The sequence below is a fragment of the Mauremys reevesii genome, linkage group 3 (genome assembly GCF_016161935.1).
Source record: "Mauremys reevesii isolate NIE-2019 linkage group 3, ASM1616193v1, whole genome shotgun sequence".
NCBI lineage: Eukaryota > Metazoa > Chordata > Testudines > Geoemydidae > Mauremys > Mauremys reevesii.
Genome location: NC_052625.1, coordinates 121,977,146 through 121,999,013, shown reverse-complemented (window position 1 = coordinate 121,999,013; position 21,868 = coordinate 121,977,146). Strand labels below are relative to the sequence as shown.

The window sequence follows — 21,868 nt, the reverse complement described above, 5'->3', positions numbered from 1 at the left end:
GATTTTTTTTCATAAATCACCCTGCTTTTAGAATCAATATTGCATACTAATAGTTTTTAATTCTGTGTAAGTAGATATTTTAGCCTCCTTCTGTTTTGCTTTTTTCACATTCATTTCATATTGTTTATAAACTGTCAAATTGAACTGAAAAGGTAAAAGAAAAACTAAGTCTGTAAGTACATGATTGATACATTCTCTTATCAGGCTGTTGGGAGTATTTGGCATAGAAGAAATGCACCTTGTTTTTAAAATAATAATCCTGGAGTACTCAGGGCTAATGTACATCAGTGATTTTACAGATTGAACCAATCTGGGTTTGTTTTTCTCTTAAACTAGAAAGTTCCAATTTATTTCGTATTAAAACCTAATTCATTGATTAATTCATCACACAACTTAGTGGTAGTCATTTATGTGCTTAACTCTATTTTCATCCTGGCTTTGTACTTCACCTTTAAATCTTTTGGAGCTGTTGGATTTAGAGCATGTCTTTTTTTGTTTGTTTTTAAATTTAGGACTGGATAAAATTGAATTTCTTCAAAGACATGAAAACCAAGAGATCTACCAGAAGGCTTTCGAACTTATAGAACATTACTTTGGTGTGGAAGAAGAGGATACCAGTATTGCACCTCAGGTGGACGAGAGTCAGCAACAATTTGTGTTTCAGCAGCAGGAAGCACCAATGGAAGGATTTCAGCTATAACTATTAAAGTGAAGACAAGGCAAAAATATAAACATTTTGTAACTTTTCAGGGGTCTCCTCTTCATGGCCAAAGTTAGAGGAGAGATTGGAATGTGTTTTGCAGAACACAGGTAAAGAAGCAGCCCGTGCACAGTTTGTCTAACAGAAAAGTATAACTTCATTCAGTGTTTTTGGTTTTGGGTTTTTTTGTATTTGTGTGTACTTCATATGTTCAGAAACTAACTCTGTGAGTAATCAAGTCTAATATAAAGGCTTATGTGATTTTAACAAGAATGGTTAAGCTTGAATAATAACTTCAGTAGGATTTTAGGTAGTGGTTCTGAATTTTTCATGCAATTTCTGCAACTGCAGTAAAGCTGTTGGCAATTGCATTTTGGCAGTAAACTTGACATGCCCAATCTATATTAAATCTACCTCTATATTGAAGCAAAAAAGTTGCTTCAGAAATAAAGCATGAAATAAAGATGAGCTTGTCAAAAGCTAAATTTAGAATGTGAAAAATATTTATTTAAATTGTGAAATGTAATTTTATGCATTATACTTTGCATAGAGCATAAACCAGTGAAATATATTTATAATACATTTAAAAGCATAATGCAGATTTTTGTTTAAGTATATACTGTTTAAATACCAGATGTAGCTTTGAATATGTGACAAAAAAAACTGTTCTGCATTATGTGGTTTTCAAGTTGTAATCGCCAGAGAGTTGGCTAGTCATGTGATGCTGGCTCCTTATTTCAAGCTGCTGAACAGCATTAAAGATAAGCTACAAATAAAATACTTTGCTGTGTAAGCAATTGCTGAAGTTGCCACAGGGATGTTGTGATTATAAATGAGAAAGGAGGGAATTTGCGCAGTTGTAAATGATAGGGAAGATGGTTTATGTGACTATCTCCATATTAAAATGTAGTAACAATATAAAAGTTCGATAAATCTTGCAATATTTGCCTTTCTTGAAACATTTACTTATTTAAACAAAGTTTAGAATGTATGTATGTATTGTATTTTTAACCAAATACGCTACTGCCTTTTGAATTATTTTTTTTTAAGTCAGATGTCTCCATTTTCTTTATTTTCGGCAAGGCTGTAGAAATGTGCCCAGTTATAATCCAAATGTGCTGCTACTAGGGGGAAAACAATCTCTCTTTTCCATTTGATTGAAGGGAAAAGGTTTGCTTTGTTGTAAATATTAAGTATATGAACACCAAAATGAATCTGAAGATGTCTGCTAAATATTTAATTTCTAAAACATGTAATGTTTGTTTGCTACTACCCGCTAAAAGAAATATATCTAAGAATTTGAAACAATTCTTCTGTATGCTTTGAAAATCTACATTAGATTTATTTTGTATATTCAAAATGTCTATACCACACTGCTTGATCTCACTTACCAGTAGCTAGTCTGAATTTGGATTAATGAAAATGTATAATTGTGGTTAAATATATTAGTTAAATACTGTGTTGAAATAATAGTGAAAGCTTCTTTGAGCTATGAAACTATTTGAACCATGTACAATAGTTGAAATTTCAACAGTTAAAATCACTCTTCCCATGGTAGTGTGCTTGTCACTAAACAAAATGTTCATACACTGAGAAATCCAAATTAGCGCATGGTATCATTTATTATATACTGTGTTCTGGATTTAAACTTGTTTATAAAATGTACAAATACTGTTTTCAGTTAAAATTCATAATGTGTTTTACTCTGAGACTGTTAAAGCACTATATATTGTGTAGTAGTTTCAAGGTGGAAATTGAAACAGATTTTATAAGATTAATAGTCATTTGTGACTGTTAATATGTTTAAGTAGCAAGATGCAATTCAAAAAATTCATCCTCATTAGAAATTTTTCTCCTGGAAATAAAAGGTATGTTATGAGGAAAGGAGTGAATATAGGTGTGTGGTTACTTTGCAGATTCTGTATAATGAAAGATTTAGCAAACACTTTAAACCTAGATTTGTATAGAATACAGCAGGTTTGAATACTGTGCACAATGCTGAGCCAAATTTTTCATATGTTTGAGAATTGTATTTGTGCCCTTTTTTATGATAGAGACTTTACTGGCATTTTTTGCATCGTCTCTTTAGAGTTCAGGGTAATGATATTGGAAATCTACAGGATTACCAGTTAAATTATGATGATTTCAGTGTTCTTTTAGTGCAAGAATAATCATAAGTATTCAGGTAACAGGGTATTCCACTGTTTCTTGCAAACATTGTTTTGATATTACATAAGCCAGCTGTGCCTGCTTTTATTTTGAGGACCCTGTAGACACTGCATTTATAAGCCTCTTCAGTTAAGCCAAATCTAAACTTAAAAAAAAACAAAAAACCTAATTAAGACTTGTAAATGGGGGGCGGGGGGGGGGACTTCAAGTATTATACTTATTTGAGAGGATTACTTTGAGGATATATTATTGTGTAGGTCTGAATGGTTAAAGTGACTGCACTTTATGTATGTAAATACAAATTCATGCCTATGGTATATTCAAAGTAGTGCTTTTAGTGTAAATAGGAACTAAAATTGATGGACTTTGGTTACTGAAAGGGACACTAGTTATTTAATCTCAATATTTGGTTAATCCTAAAAGTGTTAAATCTGGCATTATCCTATCATGTTGCTGTGTGTGTGTGTGTGTGTATACCTAAAATCCACCAGTCTCACTGGGAACACTGTTTTTTTTTTAAATAGATATTGTTAATGAATGATCATGGAATAAGAATGTTTTCACAAGTTAACAAAACCTGTTGTCAGAACTGACACTGATGGCATCAGTGATGCTTAGGAAAACAATGACACTGACAGAAAAAAATCAGCTCTGCTCTGTGGAAAGCATTTAGGAGTGGGGGATTGAGCAGGGACTGTTTTTTCTAAATAGATTTTTTTTCCATACTGGTTTTATCCAAAAGGCTATTACAAGTTGTGGGGGGTTTGTTTAAATAATAGACAAAGTACTAAAGTGTCCCTTAGTTATGCAGCTGGTTCCAAAAAAAAAGTGTTTTTCAAAATAGCGTACCAGTTGTTCTGTTTGAATTTGAATTCTGACGAGTTAATCTATGCAAATATGCCACATCTGTTTTAGTTTCATAAACTGTTTGACACTAAATCATAACTAATTTTCTACTGAATTTTTATCATAGCACTTTTTGTCTTTGAGAACTTAGTTCATACTGCTGTTTAATTTTGTAGTATTTTCTTTAAACACTATTGCTAGCAGCAATCAGAAGAGGAAAACAAAAAATAGTAATGTTGGTGCAGAAATAACTTTACTGTAGAACAAGTTTGGAAAATGATCTCTACTGGGTCTATGTGTAAAAGATGCACTATCCTTTTTCCTCCATGGTCAGTTACCTCAGTTGGGTTTTTGTCTTACAAAAATTAAATCATAAGATTGAAGTGAGACTTTAAAAAAAAAAATTCAAATTGATATGCAGGGTAAAATGCCTGCTGCTTAGCATGAAACCAGTGCAAAGGTTAATTGAAATCTTAAATGAGAAATTTTTCATTCTCACTCATGCTGTTATAGTTTTATGTAATGTATCAATCTAAAATGCCTATATTGACTTTAAGTAGAGTGATCGTGCATCTTTTAATCCAGACTGGAGGCCCGTTGTTGTATATCTTTACAAACCAACACGTGAAAAGTATGCAATATTATGGAATGTTTCAATTCAGAATACTATACAAAAACTAATAAAAGCTATTTTACAGTGGTGAGTGTATTCATTAGTATTCTAAAATTAGTCCTGATTCTTAGAAAATAGCAAATATAAATACAATCTCTATACTAATGTAAGAGCTGAATTCAGTAAAAACTGTGGCTGACTTCCATGCTATATAATAGTGTGCCATGCTAGAAAAATCAGCTTTATGGAGAGGGGTTAAGCAAAATATTGCATGAAGTGACTTTTAAAACTAGCTTTGAAAATATCTCCTCCCTAAGCATCACATGCCTCTGACCAACACCATCCTTTCTTCATTTGCAAAATTAATGGGAGCTCCCAAGAGTTCTCGGAGGAAAAGTCTATAGAGACTAAAATGCTGCTTATTGTGTTTTTAGTTCGCAAAAGAACTAAGTAAACTTTAGCAAGACAAGGTGGGTGAGGTAATATCTTTTATTGGATTGACTTCTGTTGGTGGGGGAGACAAGCTTTTGAGGTTGGTCCAATAAAAGAGATTACCCCTCACACCCTCTCTCTAATATCTGGTACCGACACAGCTACAACACTGCATAAGTAAACTGTCAGTTCAGCCTGGTCTAGTAAACGAGATTCAACAGAGATACTGTAGTGATGCTATTAATTTTTCCAACTACATAGTCACTGGCTTCCCTAGTATTTAAATGATTTGTGGCTTGCACAATTTTTTTAGTATGCTTTCATTTCTTTAATATATAACAGTTTTCAAATGGTGGTTCTTGTCAGTAATACAATGTTGTGTCTATAGAAAAATGTCCAGAATCAAATCTAGCAGGAAGAGATTTCAGGACAGGGTAAGTGATGTATGTGTTGTCTTTGTGGACAGTTACATATTTTTATCAAATTGAGGCAAAAAAAAAGTCTCTTGAAACTGGAATTATTAGAACTTTCTAAAGATTTGAACTGACCTTGGTCATCTGCTGCAAGTACTGAAAATATCTCTATGTAATGTAGAAAAAGACACCCTATTCCCTTTGTACCCAACATTTTTTTTGAGTGCAACATTGTTGGGCTCCAATGTGTTGATGTTTAACATAGCAGTCTGATAACTAGACAGTCACTAATTATGCCAAGTAACATTTGTTTTTTGTGGTGTTTGCTCCTACTAGCAAATCCACAGTTTTTAATAGAAATATTATTTAGTCTTAAATTCTGCTGATGTTGCAGCCTCTTCACGCCACTTGGCTTTCTTTGCTAGGTTCCAGCTTGTTAGGGACTCATGGTGTTCAGCCTGCAAAAATAAAACATCAGCTTAAGAGTAGTGTCCTGTGAATCACTAAATTACACTTAAGAAAAACCTTGCATAATGGTAGTAGCTAATGTTTATCTCATGCTTCATGAATACAGGTTTGTGGAGGGAGAAGCGTTAACTAAAATATATACATTTGAATTAAATTTGAGTCAGTAGCAACAATTTATCTATATACAGTATCTATAGATATAGAGACCTCTCTACATCTACATATATATATCTTGTAAATATTGATGGAACTTATCACCTTGTTTTTTAAAAATAGTGGCAACATACCTACCCTTCTAACTGATGCAATCACAGCAAAGCAGGCGATAATTGTGAGGCCAATCATTAGATAACAGGCTTTTACTCGAGCTTTGTTTCTTGCAATGTCCAGCATTTCTGGCCTACAATTAAAATTGCATTAAACAAAATTAGCATGAAACATCAAGAAGTTAGTTCAGCAAACCACAGATACAACTATGGTTGGTTTTTTTTTTTTTTTTTTAAAACAGAAATTAAATACCCTGTAGGAATAAACTTCCAGCTGCTAATACGTGACCATTGTGGGCTTGGCATTTATTACTTGGCATTGTCTAACTATTGACTGTTTTGCACAGTAGGACCTAATCCATCTCTGTAAACACTGCAAGATGGATTTGAGATTCTTGATCTTTCCTATAACTGTTTGCAATGCTTGAGATAAGCAGGGCGTAAACCACATTTAAAGTTATTGGTCAGTAGTGATGTGGTGAATTTCAAATACTTCCACATATATGAAAGGATTCTGTTAGAAGGGAACTGGCATTGCTTGATGTGAGGAGTTCTCTTGACTGGTCCGAAATAGATGCATGTATTAGTTGTAATACCTAAACAGCACTTCAAAAACTGCTTTAAGTTTTGATTGTATCCAATCTACTATAGATCTGGGATTTCACATATCTGATTATGTTAATAAAACTGATCAGTTTCACACCATGATGTGTTTTAGTTTTATGCATCACCCATTTATTTTTAAAAGGATAATTTTGGTATTAAATTAGCATAGGCAACATTTGCATGCTTTCAGTTTTGCATGCCTAAAAACGAGCAGATCATGCTGGCCATGACAGAGGTAGTGTGATTTGTTGACTCCACAGAGCATAGACAGGTCTTTCCTTGAAAGGTGTTTGCCACACTTACATTCAAATACAGCTTTTTACCTACCAGAAAACCCAACACCCTCTTTCCTCCTTATCCTGGCTTTCAATAATCCCACCCCCTTGCTTCAGATCTCCTCTGTCACTTGCTGGTTCTCTCCTTGTTCTCAATGCATACATTCCTGATTTTAGCTTTCTCTGCTTTCTAGTTCCTGAAATAATTGGGAACCACTAGTGGACCATGCACTAAACATATGCTGGGAAGCAGAAAAACACAGAATCTCTCCAAAACACACACAAATGGTCCAAGTTTGATTTCACCCTTTTGCCTGCTGGATATGAGGCCTGGAAACAGTATTCTGAAGATTACCCTTGCATCTGTAGGATCAGGAACCATAGGGTTAGAAAGGACTGCAAGTGTCATCTAGCCCAGTGGTTCTCAAATTTATTTGATTTGTGCCTCCTTCTTTGTAATAGTTTATGCCACTGCCCTCCCACCTCCTGCCACACAAGTGCATATACTGCCACCTTGCTTTGAAGGCAGAATGGAGAGTGGCGCCTGCTGGCTAAGCACCCAGCTCTCAAAGCAATGCCATTGCCAGCAGCACAGAATTAAGGGTGGCACTACCATACCATTCCACACGTACTAATTTGCTGCTGCTGGCCACAGCGTTGCCTTCAGAACTGGGTGCCTGTCCAGCAGCTGCTACTTTCCCAAAGCTTTTCATGCCCCCCCCCATCCACCAGAATACATTACTGCCCCCCAGTTTGAGAACTTGTGATTTAGTCTAACCCCTTGCCACGATGCAGGATTTGCTGTCTAAGCCATCCAATTTCATCTGTTCACTTTTTGCATTAAATGGTCTTTGGAAATTCAGTTTAGTTTTAATTGGCTCTTCATTTTTTTTAAATACATTCTAAAAGGCATCCCATATGAAGAGAGAGACTTTTAAAACTACATCTAAATAGCTTAGACTACAGTTTTACACCTTTCCTCCAAAAAATAACCCTGTGAAGTGCACAAACACAAGAACCTGACAGCATTACTAGCAGACAAAGCATTTGGTAACAATCTCTGCCAAAATCTACCTTAACATAGAATATTTTTAAAAGGGAAAGGGTATAGTGAAATTGTGGCGCCTGCAGTGCTTCCCATCAGCCCATAAAATCTTAGCACCACACACAGTGGCAGATCTTACAAGCAACTGAGCTTACTGTAAATGAGGGTTATGAGTTGAGGTGTAGTGCACCTCCAAGGGGATTGTCAGGGCTTGCAGGTTTGATCATCGGTGTGAGGATACTGTAGCTGTATTTCATAATGCTAAACATATTAGGTATGAGATCAAAACCAGACTAGCACATAAAACTATTAATCTAGGATCCATTTGGAGCAGCAGAAGCCAAAATATAAATGCATTACTTGTTTGCCTTAATGCCTTAATCATATTTCACAATGCACTAATTGAAGCTGTTCTGAAGCAGAATCCCACTTCCTACCTGCTTTCTGCCACTGTTTCAAGGAAACAGACCTAATTATGGTTTTCTGTAGTCTTTCATTAAGGACTGTATCCCTCAATCCTTACTCAAGCCAAACTCCTACTGAAATCAGTGGAGATTTGTTTAAGCAAATCTTGAACAAGGACTGCAGGATTTGGTCCTTAATGCCAAATATCCTACAGGAGCAGATTTTACTCACATGTAAAATTTGCTTTGCCATTGCAAAAGGCCATTTTGATAGCTAATCATTTTCATTTTTAATTGCTTTACATTTGAATCTTCCAAAAATACATATTACATTGCTCTCCTATTTCTCTCTAAAGGATAACTCTTTTACTGAAGACTGAGTGTGAATTTTTGACCCTGTTGAAGTCACAGAAGTTTTGCCACTGACTTCAAGAGGTCAGGATTTCTCACTAAGGGAGGACATTTTGACAAGAGTGTAGGGAACAGCCATGAGATTAATATTAGACAAAAGTTGGGGCTATTGTTGCTTGCAGAGATGCTCTTGCTTATTTTCTCAGCTGCAGTAGGAATGAAACTTGGGAACAATGGAAACATCCTGGAGTCATCCTCGAAACTGTCAAGTATCAGTGGGGTAGCCGTGTTAGTCTGGATCTGTAAAAAGCAACAGTGAGTCCTGTGGCACCTTAAAGACTAACAGATGTATTGGAGCATAAGCTTTCGTGGGTATGTCTGACAAAGTGGGTATTCACCCATGAAAGCTTATGCTCCAATATGTCTGTTAGTCTTTAAGGTGCCACAGGACTCATTGTTGCTTTATCCTTGAAACTGCCTCTTAATAAAGTCCAATGTTATATATGGCCAACCAGGGATGAAGGCTGGTGATATAAAGTACAGTTCTTCTTTGGATGAGTTACATTTTGTATCAATGAGCTGAGGAATGAACATTAACTAATGTTACATGAACTTCACATTTATATTTAACTACTTAGGGAGGGAAAAGGGAGAAGAATTGTCAGTGACATGAACTGAACTGGTGGTGGTTAGTGGGGGAGCAATATTTTGGCATCAAGACTTACTCTCAGGGTATTCAGTATTGTCCTAGAAATACCTCTTTTAAAGTACAGTACGGTATTTTTTTTCAACAGGCAGTAAGTACATGCTTCTATCTCTCCTCCCACCCTCTTTCTCAAATACTTCCTTGCCTTGTAATAAAGTGTATGGAATGGATGATCACTAAATGATGACATCAAACAAGTTAGAAGATATATTTTGTTTATGTAGTCCGTAAACAGAAAATACCATTTACTGATACAGTCTTCCTCTGATTACACATTAGCTCTAAACCAAGCAAATAAACAAGTTGGTCTGTAAATACAACCAAAGCTCAAATCACTGCTGCACTTAAGGCCAAATCCTGTCTACCTTGCTCAGAGGTGTAGTTCTGTTTACTGATGATGATGATTGATGAGCACCGGGTCTTGGCTCTTAAACTGTAAAATCATCTAAAAATACCTGAAATCCTCAAGGAAAACTTGACCTTTCAAATGTTGTAAAACATTGACAGGTTCAAACTTTTGGGGCAGTTTGAAAAGGCGGAACCGTCTTTTCAGCCTAGTAAGCCTCAGTAGGAACCAATAATGAACTTACGGGATCCTTGAGGGAATCTCTTCTTCAGTCTTGAAGCGTCCTGTCCACATGAGGATTTTTTTGTCAAAGTTGGAAGGTTTGTAACTACCAGGTACTTTGTACATCTTCTCAGCTGAAAGATAGCCAGAGAAAAGCACCTCATCACTTTGTGCACTGAAGAGGTAATAGGATTGGTGGGGAGTGTCCCTAGCCATGGTCCATCTCTTACTGGGTTCAGGGCTTTTTTTGTTCTGGTAAAGACCTTAACCTTTACTCTTGAGTAACCTTTCTTGTACCTCAGATCTCTTATGTTCTCTATGTTTGCAGTGGTGGTGTGGCCAAGGTGGTTCCAGGATACTAGAGACAAAATGGGTGAGGTAATGTCTTTTACTGTACCAACTTCTGTTGCTGAAAGAGATTGGAAGAAGAGCTCAGTGGAGCTCAAAAGCTTCTCTCTCTCATTTTGGGTCATACTTATGGATCGGTGTAGAAACTGGATCTACCAGGCATCTGCTGATTTTTGTACCCATGTGGCTGAATTGTACTATCAACCTAAAGAACAAGTCTGCCTGCTCCTATTGCACCTCAAAAATTTAAACCCTGCTGCACTATGGTGCATGAGTATTGTAAATCCTCATTTCCACACCTGGCTCCAGCCAATTTTTAACCACCCCCAATGCTAAAGCCTCATCAGAGAACAAGTTTGGCTGCTTCCATTCCAGCAAAACCATCCAGATGTTAATTCAGCCTGGGTCTGTGACAGGTCTTTGAACCTGGATCTGGTAGCTGGATCCTGCAAGACTTTGGCCCCAGTCACCCAAATTCCACATTTTATCAGGAGAATATGTTCAGCTGTTTCTGCTGCATCTTCAAAATCCAGCCTCAGTGGCATCTCAGTTTATCAGCTTCTTAAACTAGATACTCAGACTGAGACTCCGGAGCTACAAGTGGCTCTTCAATGTGTTTCTTGTGGCTGTTTGCAGGACATGATATTAAAAAAATGTGATTTAATTATTAACTAATCTGGATCCTTTTAATATGTTATTAACCAATTGTAAAATACTTGCTTAGTCATTTGGTTTGAGATTAAAGTGGGTGTTGTTCATTTACGCCCCCCCTCCCCCCAATGAATTCACACTACTCTGACTCTTTTGGGTAATGTTGACCGCCAATTTGGCTCCTGAACCGCTGGGGGTCCCACTACCACTGCCTTAAATGCTCAGATCAAGCTGCTCCATCTTGGCAACTTTGGCCCCAACTCCATAAATGTTGCCCTCAAAATCGAGAACAAATGCCTCTACTACTCCATCATCAAAAGGTAGCCCCCATGCCATCTCCTCCTGGGGCAGGCTGGAGGGTGGTTTTATTTGGGGGGGGGGGAGGAGGGGAGAAGTAGCCTTGTTCTCTGTGTTAACGGTACAGTTTGGGGGCTTGAGTCCAAACATTGGCTGGATCGAGGCAGCTCCAGCGTTTATTCTCTCTCTCCCATCCCCACCCTTTACTGGCCTGAAGCAGAAGGGAGATCCGGAGCGCTGGGCAGAGCTGCAAACACCCCGATCGGACACGTCCCAGCGGGGAGCCCCTGGTGCTTGCCTGGGGCGGGGTGCAGCGGGGCGGGTGCAAGCAGCCGGAGAGGAGGCGAGAGGGTCTCTGTGAGTCACAGCACAGGGGAGCCCCCCGGGCTCCCCGTTTACTCACCCGAGCTGATGGCCCCTGGGCTTCGGTTGTGGGCGCTGCTGGAGGAAGCTGCAGTGGCCGCGATCCCACGGGCTGCCGGCCGGAGCAGGGGGGCGTGCAGCTGCCCTTTGCCCAGGAGCCGGCCCAGGCAGGCGCGGCTCCCAGCTGCCGCCAGCATGGCGAGGGACCGCGCTGCTTGGCTGCCGCCTCCGAGCCGGCTGAGGCTGGGCAGGCAACGCGGAGAGGGGACCCCGCACCCCCTGCAGTCCCGAAAGCAGCCGGCACCGGCTCCAGCCCCTCGCAGCCTCCCTGCGACCGCCCCCTCCTCAGGACCGGGGAGCGCCAGCCTCTGCCCCCAACACCGCTCGCTAGCTCAGCTCAGGGCTGCAGCCCCCTCGGGATCTGCCTCCTCCCTCCAGCCCAGCGAACTTCACCAGCCCCCTCCACCCGCCGTGCCATAATTCCCCCCATGGGAAAACTGCTTGTCCCAGCTGCTGCCGCTCTGGTCCAGCAAGCAAGTGGCTGGTGCTTCCCTCTCACCCCTTGGGAAATGCTGCTGCTGCCACTTCTCTCAATCATCTCCTATGCGGGAAGGAGGGAGGGAGCTGTTTCTCTTCGCTCATTAGGATGACCTAGCTCCATATGCCTGCCCTCTGGGCTGGGAAGCGTGACTTCTTACCTGCTACCCCCTCAAACTGCGGTCCCCAGCAGTTCTCTCCTTTCTGCTCAGATGAGCTGGATCTGATGGGTGCAAGAAACCAGGGAAGGTTTTCCTTCTTGCTGGGCCAGGGTTGAGAGGGCTGATCCAGGCTGGCAAAATGCGAAGGAGAGAGAAACACCAGCATTTGCTACACACTAGTAAAGTTGTGTGGTCAGAAAATACTTCACACCAATGTGGGATAGACCCATTGTAAATTAGCAAATGGGGGAAGGGAGAAAGGAGACTGAAAGTCAGTGCCTGCACATCAGACTTCCCTCTTGCCAGTCCTCAAGTATCAAGTAACTGCCCCAGTGTGCACAATCCCTAGAAAAACGGAAGCCTGATTCCTGAATGGCACCATTAGCTGCAACCACAATTCAAATACAGTAATAACAATTGATCCCATCCCTGCATAGAATCTCACTGCTGCCATTCTAGGAAAATGCCAACAGCAGCACAAATAAAGGGTTTGCCAACATGAGACCTCATCATGTTCCCATACGCATGAAATGACCAACAAGAAAATTTAGATGTTCTGTTTAAAAGGGACTCATAAATCACCTTCTTGCCTCTAGCAAGGTGCAGTGTAAAATACCCATTAGCATGCAAAACCAACAGCTAATTTTCCAAAACTTCGAAGTATCAGCGCTAATCTCAGTGTTGCTAAATTATGTTTCTAGCCCTTCTCCATGTAAAAATGGTCTTGTGAATGAAAGTTAACAGACTGCAGGGACTGAAAACACGTCACTGATTTTTCCTAAAGATCCTGGATTATTCATTGTACCCCTTCTGCCACCCATGTCTGGCCTTTGTCACTCCATGAATCCCCTGGTCACAGGTGCCTCAGTCATTGGAAGGAACCCCACCAGTTTGTGGTTGAGGGAGGCAGTGCCATGCATGCTGTAATTGATAGTAACAATGCTGCTTCGTGCAGCCTCCCAGCAGACTTTTCCCTTCTGAGAGGGGTCAACTATCTCAGCAGGTTATCACAGCGCAGCTTTATTGCTGTCAAAGGTCTTGAGAAGTGATAGTGAGTTTCCATGCTTAGTTTGCTTGCTTGCCTGCTATGGAAAAATATCACAACTGGCAAAAGGAGTCACAGTTTGTCAAATGGCAAACAGTTCTTTAGAACACAGGCTGTGGGATCAACCTAGCAAAAATTGTTCCCAAGGTTACTCTCCCAGGGTTTCGCTCCAATAAAAGCCTGAGGCTGGATTCTCAGCCCTATGGTGGCTCTTTTGTCTTCCTTTGGCTTTTCAAAAACCTGCAAAGCCAGCTTAACTGGCCAGCTGATGATTTCTCCTCCGTGATCTAGAGCTGATGCAGTTCCTGGTGTAGGGGCATTCCTGGGAGAAATGGGGGAGCTCTCTATGTCCTGGTAATCCTATTGCCAGACAGTCCCTTTGGGGCAACAGGCAGCTTGGCATAGCTTAGAGCAGCCCTGCAGCTTTAGGAACCAAAGTGGCCTCTTGCCTGCCCGAAGATTGGGGGAACCCAAAGATGGCATAAAGCCACCTTCCCTTTCATCCCTTGCCCCTCACTGAGTGCAGCTCTCTAGACTAGAAAATCTAGCCCCTGGTACACAAGGGTGTTATAATTCTGGTTGCTTTATGATAGCAACCTTAGGGAACTCCTGAAATCTTCAGGATGCAGTAAATAGCCTTTTTCTTCACTTTGCTGTTTATAGAGGAATGTAGAGTTTCACATGTCTTTCCTATGGTATCTTCACCTAATAAAAAAACAGAATAGTTTCCACATAGAAAGCAGTATGCTTAGTACTTCCAGCACAGGAAGCCATCTGCTTTATATCATGGATGGGAGGAGAGTTTTTTGTTTTATTCCCCATGCATGCACACAGTACATTATTTGTGTACATCCTAAAAGAGCAGCCCAGTATGCCCAAGTGCCTTTTGCAAAAATTGGAGATGTGTTGAAAATGCAGCTGAGGAAGTGACGTGGATTTTGCATTATTTAGTTCCTTGCAGAATTTCCTCATGTAGTTTTCCCTCACGATTTGCTGCAGAAGTAAACCATTTCTCTCCATTCTATGGCACACAAACTAACTTTTTCTTCAGATGTGCTGCAAATGGAACAGAATTGCAAGATGAAATGACCTCCTGGTCAGCCAGGATGATGCATTTTTTCCACTAGGAATTTTGATGGCAAAAGTTTAAAAAAAAAAAAAAAGCTGCCAGTGGAAGATGCCCATGGATGTTTTGTACCAAGAATTTCTGTTGATTTAATCAAATTAATAATATGTTCCACTGCTGGGTGACAGAAATGTGTTGCATATTTTTCATTCATTTGGCTCCATTTAGGAAGTCCTCTGGTAGCCAGAGCACAGTTGGAAAGCAGCACCTGAATGAGACCACCCTCCTGAGTCCATCTGCCCCCTGGCTCTAGCAAACTTGCATGCTACATCTCTTTTCTCACCTTTTACATTAGAATCCACCGCTGGTAGCAGAAAGAGATGTGGAACAAACCATTTTCATTTTTCAATACAAAGCTGAATCAATATGTCCCATATGCTACACTGTCACATACATCACTATTTCTAGGATATCACCACTTCTCTCAAGGCTCAGAAATGCAAATTCTAATGAAATACTTTTACATTTATTCCAGATAAGTACTTTTTACCTTTTCTGCTTTTACAATGCTTGACAGAGCAAAGAGGTGCAGTATAATTGGAGGGACCTCAGGCAGTGGTAGTAGGTAGCCAACTTTCTACTCACACAAAACCAAACACCCTTGCCCCACTGTGACGAGTTCAGTCACAGAGACCCCCCTGGGACTGTCACCTGGTGTGCTGAAATTACCTCTGAGCCCATTTTCCCAGCTAGCTTGGGACGTCCAGAACCCTGCCTTGTTGAGCCAGACATGCTAGCCTGCTGGTCCATGCCCCCAAAGCTGCAGACTTAACTGAAAATAGCTCAGTAGGTTGCCTATCTCCAGCACCCAGATCCCAATGGGATCCAAACCCCAAATAAATCCATTTTATTCTGTATAAAGTTTATATAGGGTAAATTCATAAATTGTCCGCCCTCTAGGACACTGAGAGAGATATGTAAAGCTGTTTGCTCCCTCAGGTATTAATCACTTACTCTGGGTTTATTAATAAAAGTGATTTGATTAAGTATAAAAATAGGATTTAAGTGGTTTGAAGTAATAACAGAGAGAACAAGGTAAGTCACCAAGCTAACTAAAGCAAAAACATGCAAGTCTAAGCCTAATAAGTTAAGAAACTGGTAATATATTACAGGTAATATCTCCCCCTCAGAGATTATGTGGCCTGCATCTTGCAGGAGGTCAGACTAGATGATCATAATGGTCCCTTCTGATCTTGAATTCTATGATTCTATGATTCTATGTTCCAATAAGCTTCTTTCACAGACTAGACTCCTTCTTAGTCTGGGCCCAATCCTTTCCCCTGGTACAGTCCTTGTTAGTTCCAGCAGACATTTCAGGTGGTAAGCAGGGGTTCTCTCATGACTGGCAGCCCCCTTTGTCCTGCTCCACCCCCTTTTATAGCTTTGGCAGTAGGCGGGAATCTTTTGTCTCTCTGGGTCTCCACCCATCCTACTAAATGGAAAAGTACAAGGATTAAAATGGATTTTGTTATCAGGTGACATGGTCACATGTCACTGTAAGACCCCCTAGTCTCCATTTTTCCTGGGTTGGCCCACATGTACACAGGTTTGAAGGTAATAACCATTTACAACCAATTGTCCTAGTTAATGAGCACCATCAAGATTCTAAACCACCATTAATGGCCCACACTTTGCATAATTACAATAAGACCTCAGAGTTATACTTCATATTTAGCTTCAGATACAAGAATGATACATGCATACAAATAGGAGGAATATATTCAGTAGTTATAACCTTTGTTATGATACCTTACAAAAGACCTTTTGCATAAAGCATACTTCAGTTACATCATATTCAAAAGCATACTTCCATAAAGCATATGGAGTGCAACGTCACACCCACCCCCTGCCACACCCCTCATCCAAGTTCCCCCCCTACCCTGCCCCTTCTCTGAAGCCCTGCCCCCAGTCACTGCATTCCCCTCCCCCGTCACTCGCTTTCCCTACCCTCACTTGCTAATTTTCGCCAGGCTTGCTCAGGGGGTTGGGGTTTGGGTGGTGGGGGGAGGGCTCTGGCTGGGGGTGTGGGCTCTGAGGTGGGGCCGGACATGAGGTGTTCAGGCTGCAGGAAGTGGCTCTGGGCTGCAGCAGGGGGTTGGGGTGTAGAGGGGTGAGGCTCTGGCTGTGGGTGTGGGCTCTTGTGTGGGGCCAGGGATGAGGGATTTGGGATAGAGGAGGGGGCTCTGGGCTGGGGCAGGGGGTTGGGGTGTGGGGGAGTGTGAGGGCTCCAGCTGAGGGTGCAGACTCTGGGGTGGGGCTGGGGATGAGAGGTTTGGGGTGTAGGAGGGTGCTCAGGGCTGGGACCGAGGGGTTCGGAGGGTGGGAGGGGGATCAGGGCTGTGGCAAGGGGTTGGGGCATGTGGGGGTAAGGGCTCTGTCTGGGGGTATGGGCTCTGAGATGGGGCTGGGGATGAGGGGTTTGGGGTATGCCACTAACTGTACTTTTAACGGCCACCAGGGTTAACGGACTTTTAATGGACGCTGACTGGAGCCGCCAGGGTCCCTTTTCGACCAGATATTCCAGTTGAAAACCAGATGCCTGGCAACCCTAAATGGTAGCAGCTCACTTTTTTATATTCTCTGCCTGTGGCACGCACCAGTTTGGTCTAGCTCAAGCTATTAGGCTCATTTGGGGGGTATCTGGGTGAAATTTAAGGGCCTGTGATATACAGGAAGTCAGACTACATGATCTAATGGGCCCTTCGGTCCTTAAATTCTGTGAAATGATGGAAGATCAGTTGTATTTTTAAAAGTTACAATTTACATTTGTAATACTAATTAGTATCTCTACATCAATTGAAACAAATATATGTAGATTTTAGAAGAAATGGGAAAGAAACCACTGCAAACAGCAGCACAACACCAATAATAATGCAACTTAATTTTGCATTAAAAGTATTTCTAATACATCAGCAAAGAGGCAGATCACTTTAACAGTTATTAGGCCGCACTAGAACTTCCTTGTCCAGCACACACACACAAAACGCAATATTAATGCACCACCAGATGGCAGCAGCACAAAAATTACATAAAACACTAGTTCAGCAAGTAGGATCAATATTGGTGAAATGCATCTGGAAAGCTAATATGGCTTATTGCCTTTAAAACAAATATTGAAGTGCTACCAAACAGTTCACCCTAATTTTCTCCACTGGTGAAGGGTGAGGTAGGCAACTCTCTGTGAGTCTTATAAATCTAAATATGGGCATAATCCTTAACCGTTTCTGAAATCAAATGTTTAAGAGCCACACACTGTGGCCCTGACAATTGCAGGAAAACTTGGGCACTAAAGAACAGTAAAGTAAAGAACTAACAGCAACCCCATAAAGTATAACCATAATTAAATAGACTCTACGATGCAGATTGCTGTATGTCACCCCACTTCCCAGAGTATCTCTCTCCCCGAAAAGCTCCTTTCAAAAAATGTACTTTGTAGCATGCCCCGAAGGTCAACAGACTTTGGCTGTTTCAGACGAAGATGTGGGAGGTTGGCTCCCCCTGACTAAGAAATGCTCTAGATGGTTCAAGTAGGCCCAGGCTGGACAAAATTGAGTCTGTCATGTTGAGACACTTACCACTTGGAAGGATCTTGCAGCAGTTAGGGAGCTAGCCTAGGATTAAGAAAACCCAATTCTGTTCCCTGTTTTGCCACAGACTTCCTGGGTGATTTATGACAAGTCAATTAAGTCAAGATCCTCAAAGGTATTCAGAGCCTAAATACCTTTGAGGATCTAGGCCTTTCTCTCTCAGTTTCTTGTCTGTCAAATGGAGATAATAGTACTTTCCTATCCCACAGGGGTATTGTCAGGATAAAAACATCAAAGATTATGAAGTCCTCATATCCTGCAGTAATGGGGGCCATGGAAACAAGAAAAATCCACTCTGAATGGAGCCTTCCTCTGAGTTTTCCAGGTTAGTAACATTAGTTGAACCTTGTGTCTGAAATGCTGACTGGAATAGGTATTAGGATCTGCAGCAAAATGGACAGCTCCCAAGGTACAATTTTTCTTGTATTGTCCTGTTGACATAAGAGTGCACTGTTTTGAATGATCATGTCCTAGTTCTTGAGTACTTGCCCTCCCCTATGCTACATGTCAACATGGACAGCTATTTTTGGATCAATCTATAGTTAAGGGAAAGAGACATTAAATGCCTTAGTATCTGAGTCAATTTTTATTTCCCAAATCAGAGTTTAGTCAGGTAGCATGTAACTTATACACTATACATTATGTATATTTCAAGGGGTTTTTGTTTTTGATATTTTTCCCCCCAGAGATCTTGTGTATTGTGATTATATATGGCTCCAAATGGCAATCATTTAGTGGCTTGTGCTTATTATAATAAGCTAAGAGAGTTTGTCATTTAATTAGCTGTTATTTCATTCCCCTAACCAGAGGCGGCTCTAGACATTTCGCCGCCTCAAGCACGGCGGCATGCCACGGGGGGGCGCTCTGCCAGTCGCTGGTCCCACGGCTCCAGTGGACCTCCCACAGGCGTGCCAGCGGACCCTCCGCAGGCATGCCGCTGAAGGCTGCCTGCCTGCCGCCCTCCCGGTGACCGGCAGAGCGCCCCCCAGGGCATGCCGCCCCAGGCACACGCTTGGCGTGCTGAGGCCTGGAGCCGCCCCTGCCCCTAACAGAACAACTTCTCGCTAACTTCAAGCAATGAAAATTCCATGCTGGAGCTTTCTGTGGTCATTATAATGTTTAAGGGGTAGGGGCAGGTGTGTATGTGTGTGTAACTCCTGCTGCTGTTACAAGTGCATGTCTTTAAAAACATCCCAAAACATCAGCTGTCATTGTGACAATGAATGGCAGGGTTCTTCCACACTAAGAGAGTGGAGGTTGTTTTAAAGAAGTTTTTCACACTTTTGTGGTGGAAATGCGCCTCCAAAACTGACACATTAACTCAGGGGTTGGCAACCTTTTAGAAGTGGTGTGCCGAGTCTTCATTTATTCACTCTAATTTAAGGTTTCGCGTGCCAGTAATACATTTTAATGTTTTTAAAAGGTCTCTTTCTATAAGTCTATAATATATAACTAAACTATTGTTGTATGTAAAGTAAATAAGGTTTTTAAAATGTTTAAGAAGCTTCATTTAAAATTAAATTAAAATGCAGAGCCCCCCGGACCAGTGGCCAGGACCTAGGCAGTGTGAGTGCCACTGAAAATCAGCTCACGTGCTGCCTTTGGCACGTGTGCCATAGGTTGCCTACCCCTGCATTAACTCTTCCTAGGACAACTGAATGTTCTATTAGTTTTTTGTTTGTTTGTTTCTGGGAGCCAGGCAGTGCCTCCCTTTCCCCCCCAACAACAAGGCCTTGTGGGAGAACTCTCAAGAGGTGCCAGCCAGACTCTAGCCGGTAGCTACAGAAGAGGGCCCTTTTTCACCTTCAGTCAAAACTATGGAGTGTTCTCTTTCTCTGCCTATGCTGACTGGCTATTTGCTCCAACCTTCCCTTTCTCCTCCCTCCAGTCTCTTCATCTCAGCTTCACTCCACACATGCCCTACTTATTGTCTTCTCCTCTGCCTTGTCCACTTCACCTCCTTCCCTTCCCATTTAGCTGATCCCCTCCTAACTAATCCCACCCCCAATATTAACTCATTGTTTCCTTGTACTCACCCATCCGTCTGTACCCATTGGTTGTCTTTTGTCTTATACTTAAATTGTAAGCTCCTTGGGGCAGAGACTGTTCTGAGTTTGTTCAGCTCCTAATACAACAGGGCTCTGAGTCCATGACTGGGGCTCCTATGTGCTATGGGAATACAAATTATTATAAATTATTATTATACATTGTCCTTGGCAAAGGAAACATTTAAAAATACGCGGCGCCTCCTACTGGTTAGCTCTTCTTCCAGTCCAGGACCTGGTGCCCTACTATCCCCACTTTGCCTCAGTAGTGGCCGCTGACAGTCATGGTCTAGCTCCACACCCTGGGACAGACTGCAGGCTCCTCAGCCCTTCCCCAGCCCTGCTTCACCATAGGTACCTTTTCAACCTCTAAGCAGCCAGGCCCATCTCCCTCTGGAAGCAGAGAGAGACTGACTGCTCCTGGCTTCCCTGCCTTCTTATAAGCCCTGTTCAGTTTGGGGTGTGGCCTCCAGCTGCAGCCACTTCACACAAACATATGGTCTGATGATTTCTCCCAGACAGGCTGCTTTGGACATTTCCACATATCACTTAACATAACTTGGCATATCCTTTACTAGTTCTGCTAAAAATAGCAAGCAGAATTGTCAAGTCTTATCAGCTACATTGTTGGACTTACAAGTGGTGCCTTGCACAGAACTGGGGAGCCAGGGAGGCAGTCATGGGGCTGGGGAGCAGAAGGCCATGATGGGGGATTCAGTGCCTGGGCAGAACACAGATATGTGTGGAGGAAGAATGGTCCTGGAGGGAGGAGCAGTGGATGGGCTTGAGGCCTGGAGGTTCAGCAGGGCACAACTCCTCTCCATTTCTCCCCCATGCCTCCCAGAATGGATGAGACATGTTACCACTATAACCCCCCAAAACATATTGCTACCAAACTCTCTCACAGAAGGAACTCAAGCCAAAACAGGGAGAGAACAGATTAAAGAATACTAAGATAAATTAGATGTGAACATAGCACCCATCTTTGAAAAGGTAAACAAAGAGGACCTGGGGAATTATAGACCAGTCAGCCTAATTTTGATACATGGAAAGATACTGGAACAAATTATTAAACAAGCAATTTATAGATTCATAGACTTTAAGGTCAGAGGGACCATTATGATCATCTAGTCTGACCTCCTGCACAACGCAGGCCACAGAATAGACGATAATAGGCTTATAAAGAATAGCCAACATGGATTTGTCAAGACCAAATCATGCCAAAACAACCTTATTTCTTTCTTTGACAGTTCTAGTGGGTGGGAGGCAGCAGTAGATGTGATATAGTAAGGCTTTTGACACAGTCTCACGTGACCTTCTTATGAGCAAATTAGGGAAACGTGTCCTAAACAGAATTACTATAAGGTGCACAACTGGTTGAAAGATAGTAGTCAAAGCGTAGTTATCAATGGTGTGCTATCTAACTGGGAGGGCATATTTAGTGGGGTTGCACAGGAGTCAGTCCTGGGTCTGGTACTATTGAATATTTTCATTAATGACTTGTATATGGAGTAGACAGTATGCTTATAAAATTTGCAGATGACACCAACCTGGGGATAGGGGGGAATTTGCTAGCACTTTGGAAGACAGGATTAGAACTCAAAATGACCTTGACGTATTGGAAAAGTGCTCTGAATTCAACAAGATGAAATTCAATAAAGGTAAATGCAAAGTACTTCACTTAGGAAGAAAAATTAAATGCGCAGCTACAAAATGGGGATTAACCACCAGGTGGTGCTGTTGAAAAGGATCTAGGGTTATAGTGGATCACAAAATGAAAATGAGTCAACAAAGTGATGCAGCTGCAAAAAAAACTGATATCATTCTGGGCTGTATTAACAGGAGT

General features: G+C 41.4%; 2 protein-coding genes and 1 long non-coding RNA gene across 5 annotated transcripts in view; 2 read left to right on the top strand and 1 right to left on the bottom strand.

Annotated features, from left to right (window-relative positions):
- The window catches only part of KPNA5 (karyopherin subunit alpha 5), a 32,150-nt gene extending 27,735 nt beyond the window's left edge, over positions 1-4,415 (top strand). The window contains exon 14 of the mRNA XM_039533070.1: positions 513-4,415. Coding sequence (XP_039389004.1) covers positions 513-700 — 188 coding nt within the window. The 3' untranslated portion in view covers positions 701-4,415. The remainder of the gene's footprint in view (positions 1-512) is intronic.
- Positions 2,913-12,878, bottom strand: FAM162B (family with sequence similarity 162 member B). Of its 3 annotated transcripts, XM_039533074.1 has the most exons (5): positions 12,802-12,878; positions 12,220-12,350; positions 9,885-9,996; positions 5,933-6,041; positions 2,913-5,631 (listed from the first exon to the last, which is right to left on the bottom strand). In XM_039533074.1, the coding sequence occupies exons 1-5, from the start codon at positions 12,843-12,845 to the stop codon at positions 5,536-5,538; spliced, it is 492 nt and encodes a 163-aa protein (XP_039389008.1). In that variant the 5' UTR covers positions 12,846-12,878; the 3' UTR covers positions 2,913-5,535. The 3 variants fall into 3 exon arrangements, with proteins under 3 accessions (XP_039389008.1, XP_039389009.1, XP_039389010.1); XM_039533075.1 differs by lacking the exon at positions 12,802-12,878 and having other exon boundaries at positions 12,220-12,506; XM_039533076.1 differs by lacking the exons at positions 12,220-12,350; positions 12,802-12,878 and adding an exon at positions 11,562-12,053.
- Positions 11,054-21,868, top strand: part of LOC120402436 — an 18,493-nt gene continuing 7,678 nt past the window's right edge. The window contains exons 1-3 of the long non-coding RNA XR_005597235.1: positions 11,054-11,181; positions 16,849-16,945; positions 18,187-18,302. This is a non-coding gene — a long non-coding RNA (uncharacterized LOC120402436). The remainder of the gene's footprint in view (positions 11,182-16,848; positions 16,946-18,186; positions 18,303-21,868) is intronic.

Coding starts and splice junctions, on each gene's coding strand:
- FAM162B (XM_039533074.1), bottom strand. CDS start 12,845: ATGCTAATGGGTATTTTACACTGCACCTTGCTAGAGGCAAGAAG. Junction 12,351..12,801: donor ACCTTGCTAGAGGCAAGAAG/GTGATTTATGAG, acceptor GCATTTTGCCAG/CCTGGATCAGCCCTCTCAAC. Junction 5,632..5,932: donor TGATTGCATCAGTTAGAAGG/GTAGGTATGTTG, acceptor TTATTTTTGCAG/GCTGAACACCATGAGTCCCT.